Raw genomic sequence first — 8,129 nt, forward strand, 5'->3', positions numbered from 1 at the left:
TAAGAATTTACTTTTTTTTTACTAAACAAAACATGTACTTACCAGAACAATGCAGAGTTCATGCAGAAGTGGTATTTGGGTCTGTGCACTTACACCTAAATGACACTTGGAAATGGAAATTATTTGAAATCTTCCTCAATAATGTTCTTTTTCAGTTTCAGAGATTTTGGGCGACAAATTATATACCCAGCCAGCAGCCACTGCTACAAGTTGAGACAGGTGAACTTACTCCCCTGCTGATTTTAAACACACTTTTTGTCTTTGCCTTGGTCTGGGTATTTAAATAAATGTAGCAAAAGGCTCAGGGCGGTTCTGTTGTCAGATCAGCCTGTATTCATCTTTTACTCTTTATTTCTGAGCATTTTTAACTCTAGTAGATTACATTAAATTCCATTTTACCGCAAAATCTACAAAACTATCTATGAAAATTCGAACCATTTCTAAGTACTACTAATGGTACTAAAATCCAGCTTAGGTGGAGAATTGGGGCATACCAACTGAGCTTTTTGAACTAATATATATATATATATATATATATATATATATATATATATATATATATATATATATATATATATATATATATAGGCCTAGACATAATTATGAACATAAAGGCCGATTACTAAGATAAAGACTGTCTTTTATAAGCATATGTCATGGATCTGGTCTTTCTTCTTCACTCTGTGGTTAGCTCTATTGTAACGCAAAGTTGAGAAGTTGTTGCCCAGAGAGAGAAAAACAATATGTGTTGTCGGAGGAAAAGATGCATGAGAGAGATGCATGAGAGATAAAATGACTTAAACACCACACTCATCCACATACATGGGGATTGAGTGAGAAAAAGTATACAAATAAACATTCAACTTACAAATAAGGGAAATAAAAGAAAGAGTTCAAAAGTCAGAGTGGTTATATATTCTCCTCACCTGTCACATCTATTACAAACTCACTCTCTAACGCACATGCGCAGTTCTCATTGTACCTCAAATTACCATAAAAGCACAAAGTGACTGTTACACTATGTTCACGCAAACATTCCCAAGATGTGATGAACACCGACTTTATGGCGAACTCAATCTCTGGCCGAACTCGTAAACCCCCAATAAATGCACAAACACAAATTCTGGTTGATGAAAATCTGTTTACTGTTGAATAAAATAAAACATCCTCTTAGTGGCTGTTTCACTGTAGGCATAACTCAGCCACAGTGTGCACTACTCAATACAACTGCTATGTTCCTTCTAACTAAACATTTCTGCAGTCTTCACACAAACCACACGAGGGCACCACTACAAGATGGAATTCACAATAAAACTGATTAAAATCCTAACTTTGTTACACATATAGGCTACAGTATTTCAAAATCCTTCATTTTCATTGATTCATCTCTTGTCTTCTCTGCACTTGTTCATTGCCCACCTAAGAAAAGTTTTGCTAGACCAGCTCTCAGATAACTCAGAGCATCTTTATTGGCTTCTTCAGATTCAGCGTTTCTCCTCATTTCCTCCAGCTCTCGGACCCAGTCTGCTTTCCCAGCCTCCCTCACTCTGGGGATGAAGAAGTCCAGATGCTGAAGAGTGAAGGCCGAGTCTGGCTTTAATGCAATCTTAGACAGATGCTTGATGGTCTGGTAAGCATCAAACAAAATAATTAACTTTTGTTCCTCAATCTCCTTCAGATCTTGATCAAGATAATCCATTACAACTGAAAACCTCTTGACCTGTCTTTGAGCTTTTTCATAATCCTTTTTTATGGAGTCAAATTCCAACTGCATGCTGGAGGTGCTGATGATGTATTTCTTGTCTTCTTTGACGTGTTTGCTGTGGTGGCACTTCCCTGTGCACACAGTACAGTAGCCGTCTTTCATGACTTCACATTTGCTGGGATTCGAAACCCACCAGCAGTCAAACTCATGGCAGTTTTCCTCACAGACGGTGCAGGTCGTCGCCTTCCTGTGCTTCCATGAAACACTTTCAATGAGCACCTTCTCTTTGACAGTCTTTTTTACTTTGATGGTGAAGTTTTTACACTCCTCAATCTTTTCCTTGTTTTGTCTCAATGCCTGCTGGATCTGAAGTTTCTCAGACTTCTTTGACTCTTTCTCGTGAATGCGCAGCTGTAAGTTGCACATGGACGCTTCTAATCGAATGCGCTCTATCAGGACATCTGAAGTCAACTCCAAACTTCTTCTGTTCTTTTCACCCAATGACTGAAGGAAATGCTTCATGCCGTCCATGCTGTCCTCCCAGGCATGTCTTTGAGCACGAACGTGACGCTCTCCAGTTTGACGGATGTCAGCCTGCCGGTTGTTGAATAAGAAATGAACAGGCTGGTTATCGTGGTCTCGTCTGCAGGGGATTTTAGCTTTATTAATGGCACCGAGGACGTTTTTGGGTGGCAGACCATCAGAGTGTGTGATTAGAAACACAATGTTGTTCACAATGTCTTTTCCAAACAAAGACAGAACTGAACTGATAATGTAATGCTGTCTGTCCGAGAGACGATTCTTAGACGCTTGAGTCACGAAACACACAGCGTCAATATGACGAACCCCATCATTACTCTGAAACAACATGGATAAATTCTCAGCAACTTCCAGATCTTTTTCCAGTCCTCTAGTGTCTCCGTATCCTGGAGTATCAATGATGGTGAGAGATATGGGACTCTTTATAGGACAGACCTCATACATGGTGATTTCAGAGGTTTGTGATTCTGATTGGTCTCTGGCTTCTTCTTCTGTGATTTCATACCATATTTGATCCTCAAACTTCACTCCCAGTAAGTAGTTGACCATGCTGTTGATGATGGTGGTCTTCCCAACGCCAGTCTCTCCCACCAGCAGAACAATTTTGTTTGGTTTTCTAATGTCTTTTTTCCCATAAGTCCATTTTCGGACTTTTCCATTTTCATCAATTACTTTCCTCTCTGTATGTAGAAGGAATCGTTTCGGAGGACCTCGATGAATCAGAGCTAGTCTGCGTGGTGGAAGACTCGGCCTTCTGTAAAATGCAGATGGAGGACAATATTCATCAGAATATTTATATAGGAAGAATTTAAGATTAAATACCCATCAACCATTTTGTGATTATGTCAAACGTAACAATGAGCAATTAAAAATATATTAAGATGATTTTAGGGAAAATGCCTGAAGAATCAAATAGAATAACTAGTAATGTAATTTAATGGTTTATCACTTTCGACCAATAGGCGGCGCTGTTACGAAACTGATGTGGTGTGGTCAGTGTAAGGTTTCAATGATACCTGCAAAGTTTGGTGTCAATGTGCCAAAGCCTTGCAGAGGTAAAGCCTGGTGCAAATGGCACATACTGAGTTTCGTAATGATACACCAATGCATTTGTAAAATATAGCAATTTATGTCAGAAAACAGTATTGTAGTTAGCGGCAATTTCATGTTTTGTTTAATTTTAGTTCCACCGTTTTTTTTGTGTGTCCTCAGAATGCCCCCATAAATACATTTTATGAAAATTTCTCATTTCGGTTTGGAGTTATAGACATTTATATCTATGAGAACATATATATTTATTGACCCATGGACAACTTTGTTTGCAGTTTTTTGCCACGCCCACTTACCATAACATTTTTGACATTTGGGCATAAAAAGTTTCTGATTTTCCTATGGTGGTTTCGTCTAGATCAGACTAAAGATTTCGAAGATATTCACAAAAGTTGTTTAACCCGGGAAGTTCCTTATAATATTAGCTTATAAAAGAACAACAGACCAGCCATAATACAACAATCACATTTTAGTTTAAATCTCTTACGGCATATTGGGACCTTGATTCAAGCTGATGCTGCGCTGACAGCGATTTCTGGGTAATGCCATTGTTGCCGGGGTTAAAGGGACAGTCCACCAAAAATGAAAGTTCTTTCCTCATTTACTCTCGCTCGTGTCGTTCCAAACCTGAATTATTTCCTCTGTGGAACACAAAAGAAGATATTTTGAAGAAAATTGGAAAACAAACAACACTGGACCTCATTGACTTTCATTGTATGGACAAAAACACAAACACTTCTCAATTTCTTATTTTGTGCCTTATTCTGAGGTTTTTGATCAAATAATAAAATGATCTTCCTTTCTTAAGCCTTAATCGGATGGGACTAGTTTAACAGGGAGAGGTGGGGTAAAGTCATTTACAAGATTAATTACCAGAGCTTTTCTGTGATTATAGTCCCGTTCGTATGTGCATCTCAGTGATCATCACAGACAATGTCAAAAAAGATTACGGCGACTTTTACCTTCAGTAAAAAGGTCTGGAAAAATTACCTCAGGTAATACTAATCCCATGCGAATAGATCCGTTGTAAATATGTACGTAAATATTTAGTAATTTCCTGTTTATAAGTAGTTTTCCGCGGTTTTTGAAGTATGGAGACGCTTGAAAAAGCATTCAGTTGCGTTCTAGACGCTGGGACCAGTCTCAAAACTCAAGTGTTTTACACACACAATTCAGATCAGAAAGAAGATCGAAAGCCTATTACCAACACAATCCAATCTGAAGTTCATTAATACATCGTTCGACCGGGCATAACTGTTTTATAAATATAGGTTATATGTGTTTGCGCAACGTAATAGGCACATGGCAACAGGAAGGTGACGGCAAAAAAATTGACGTGCAAATCGAGTTACTCTCCCACTTCTGCTTGTTTTACTGAGGTAACTTAACCCGTGCAAATTGGCCATTAATATTACAAACGTCCTGTGGTAAAATTACATTACTCCATCTACCCTTGTAAAGTGAATCCCGTCAGAATAGGGCTTTAGTCTGTTTTCATGTAATAATCCATGAATTGCCTGAAAGATTCATTTACCAGCAAAATTCAACTTGTGTTAAAAACGGATCAAGGAAGTAAATCCGTCACATAATACAAACATTTACACTGTGCTGATTTTGTAAATGTAAAGAATATTTAATTTAGTAGCCTCTATAGTGGTATTTTGAATTAGTTGCATTTATTTTCTCAAATTGAAGCTATGCTCATACCGGTAGACATGATTCACTGGTAAGAATTTGTGTCATCACGCTCGTGTGATGTTACTGTGCTTCGCCATCACAAAATATTATCTTTTGCATGCGTTTTTTAAAGCTACACTGTGTCATTTTTTAAGTTGATTCTTAGCTAAAAACACTTTGTTCTTTCAAAATTATATATGCTCATTAATATATAATTACTTCTACCAACTAATCAAGTGTTCTCGTTAGCGTAGAATCTGCCATTTATAATACTTACGGGTGAGCTGCTCGAATGGCGGAAGCCATGTTGCGCCTCCATCTTGAAAATACATTAGCCGAAGAGGGACATACCTGGAAATTCAAGCTTCGCCTTTCGCGTTTTTACACTCAGCGGCGCCGTGACGAATGCGAGGGGAGATTACTCGCGACTGCCGGCAGATTTGAAATAATACGGCCACCGTAGGAGTTAAAACACTCTCGGAGTGGGAGGGGCTAGAAAGTAATATTCAGTTGGTAGTCATATACAATTTCACCGCTAGATGGGAATAATTCCTACACAGTGTAGCTTTAAGCATTTCTGTTTAAAAACAGGTGATTTTAAACCGTTGAAGCACAATTAGCAGCGGAAGAGAACTAATTTTAGTATATGCGCGGGCTCTCTGAGAGACTTTTTCTAACACGAAGCCTCTGCTCGTAAAGCGTGTGAGAACTGAACTGAGAACTGGTGCTTTTTGCCGCCTAATTGGGCTTGAGTGGTTAAATACACATAACTATGTGTCAAAGTGATCATGTCTTTGCAAGTAAACAGTCATTTATGTCTTAAGTGAACGTTAACAGTTGAGAAAGAAAACGCATTGGATCCGTGCAGTTGGTCTTAAAGTGACAGCAGCCTAATAAACCTGCTGTCAGTATTAATGCTAGTCAAACAACAATAAAGGAGGAAATCTCTCACTGCTCCTGACTGAATCACTTGTATTACTTGAATAAGAATAAATGCATATTTAATGTACACAGTAAAGACTATGTATTGTTTTTTTATACATTTGATTAAGTTTTTCGGGTAGGTCCATTTCATTTGTGTCTTTGTTCTGTTGGAGTTTGTTTTCTTTGCTCTTTCTTTATGTTTATTCGTCTTCAGTAAGCTTGAGAGTTTTTTTAAGGGTAGTATTGGTTTTTTAAATGAAAATAGTGATAAGAATTATGAAATTTCAAAGGTATTCTATATCATGAAAACCTTAATTGAAGCGAAAATAACTGTATTGTGATATATACATGCAGTTAACGTGAAATAAAATGACTTTGACACAGACATATATAAATTATACACACAACATAATTAAGGAAACAACAACAATAGATTGTTTTAAAAATGCATAAATAGTATTTAAAATTTATTTTATTTTTTTCTGAGAGAGAATTTGTTTATGATACTTACACAATTCGAGACCATGTTGTTGTGGAGCAACAGAGCAAACCTCTTCATCAGTCTCAAGCGAGATTGTTTAAAGGAATGGGACGTCTCTCCTGATTGTCTTTCCAGTAATACCAGTTTGTCACATGATTAAAATAAACAAGAGCTGGGTGGTTTTATTTTGCTGACACATTTTGGGAAATCTGTGAAAGCATGCAAGTTATTTTAATATGTAGGAAACGTCTCGGGTTACGACTGTAACCCTTGTTCCCTGAGGAGGGAACGAGACACTGCGTCGTTGAAAACGACTCTTTGGGGACGCTCCCTAAGCGTGCGCCTCTGAAGTATGAATGAAACTAATCCAATCCTGATTGGTGTTGCGTCGTGACGTAACATGTGACGGCATAACCGGATGCATAAAAGTGTCGCCGGCGCACACACACATTAGCCTCGCGATGAAGCAAGCCGCTCCCAGGCGTTAAGGGGCGTGGCAAGACGACGCAGTGTCTCGTTCCCTCCTCAGGGAACAAGGGTTACAGTCGTAACCCGAGACGTTCCCTTTCGTAGGGAACTCGCACTGCGTCGTTGAAAACGACTCTTTGGGGAACGAATACCCACTAGGCCACGCACCGAAAAAGCCTGTCCTAGAGTGAAGTTGATCTCAGGCACTTAAGCTAGGACGAGAGCACTCGTGCGCCAGACGCACTAAGGAGGTGAAGACAATAAAACCTGATGAAAGTGTGCAGGGTAGCCCAACCGGCTGCCTCACAGATCTCCTGGAGGGGCACTCCCGAACGGAGGGCCCTAGAGGACGCCATGCCTCTGTTAAAATGAGCCCTTACGGCCAAAGGTGAAGGCAAATTGCGCACCTTGTAGGCCTACTTATGGTTTGTTTGGATGCCGGGAGCCCCTATTAGGTGACCCAAAACACACTAACAGTAGGTCCGACCTCCTCGAAGAAGAGGACCCCTCAAGGTAAATACTCGGAACCCTGACTGGCAGAGCAAAGGAACCTCTCTTCTTCTGCCGACACATGAGGTGGAGGATGAAATGCTCGCAGGACCATGGACCTAGCCATGTTAGAATGCACTTAAGGCACATAGCCGGGTCTCGGGTGCAAGATGGCCTTAACTCTGCCGGGGGCAAAACCCCAAGCAAGCTGGCGTTAGTGCCAGGGCTTGGAGATCTCCCACTCTCTTAATAATTTTAAGAAACAGCTAAGAGAAAGGCTATCTTGAACGTGAGGTCCTAGGCGAAGCTGACTGGAGGGATTCGAAGGGAGCCAGGGATAGCCCTTCGAGAACCACCACCAGGTCCCAGGAAGGACCTGACCTCCATGTACCATGGAGAAATAGTATGACCCGTTGGTGCCTCCCCAAAGGCCCATCACTCAGTGGTGCATGGACCGCCGAACTGGCAGCCACGTACACCTTAAGTGTGGACAGGGAGAGACCCGCAGAGAAACGATCTTGAAGAAACTCCAGAACTGAAGCCACTGGGCAGTTAACTGGATCTAACTCATGTTCTCTACTCCAAGTGGAAAAACCTACCACTTGAGGCCATATAATCTCATAGTAGACGGAGCCCTAGAGCAAAGTATGGTTTTGACCATCCCAGCTGATAGACCGGCATCTAGGTACTGGACCCCCTCAGGGGCCAGACCCACAATTTCTACAGCTCCGGGCGAGGGTGGAATATTGTGCCCTCCGCCTGAGACAACAGATCCCTCCTCAGAGGAATCTGCCA

The 8,129-nt window shown here is 40.4% G+C and overlaps 1 protein-coding gene across 1 annotated transcript; it reads right to left on the minus strand.

The window, feature by feature from the left end:
* Positions 1-1,125: 1,125 nt before the first annotated feature.
* LOC306993132 (uncharacterized protein) lies at positions 1,126-6,518 on the minus strand. The gene is made up of 3 exons (XM_079602692.1): positions 6,408-6,518; positions 3,783-3,936; positions 1,126-2,999 (listed from the first exon to the last, which is right to left on the minus strand). The coding sequence occupies exons 2-3, from the start codon at positions 3,842-3,844 to the stop codon at positions 1,409-1,411; spliced, it is 1,653 nt and encodes a 550-aa protein (XP_079458818.1). The 5' UTR covers positions 3,845-3,936; positions 6,408-6,518; the 3' UTR covers positions 1,126-1,408.
* Positions 6,519-8,129: the final 1,611 nt, after the last annotated feature.

Source organism: Phoxinus phoxinus, assembly GCF_949152265.1.
Source record: "Phoxinus phoxinus genome assembly, chromosome: 2".
NCBI lineage: Eukaryota > Metazoa > Chordata > Actinopteri > Cypriniformes > Leuciscidae > Phoxinus > Phoxinus phoxinus.

Coding starts and splice junctions, on each gene's coding strand:
- LOC306993132 (XM_079602692.1), bottom strand. CDS start 3,844: ATGGCATTACCCAGAAATCGCTGTCAGCGCAGCATCAGCTTGAATCAA. Junction 3,000..3,782: donor AATCAAGGTCCCAATATGCC/GTAAGAGATTTA, acceptor TGCATTTTACAG/AAGGCCGAGTCTTCCACCAC.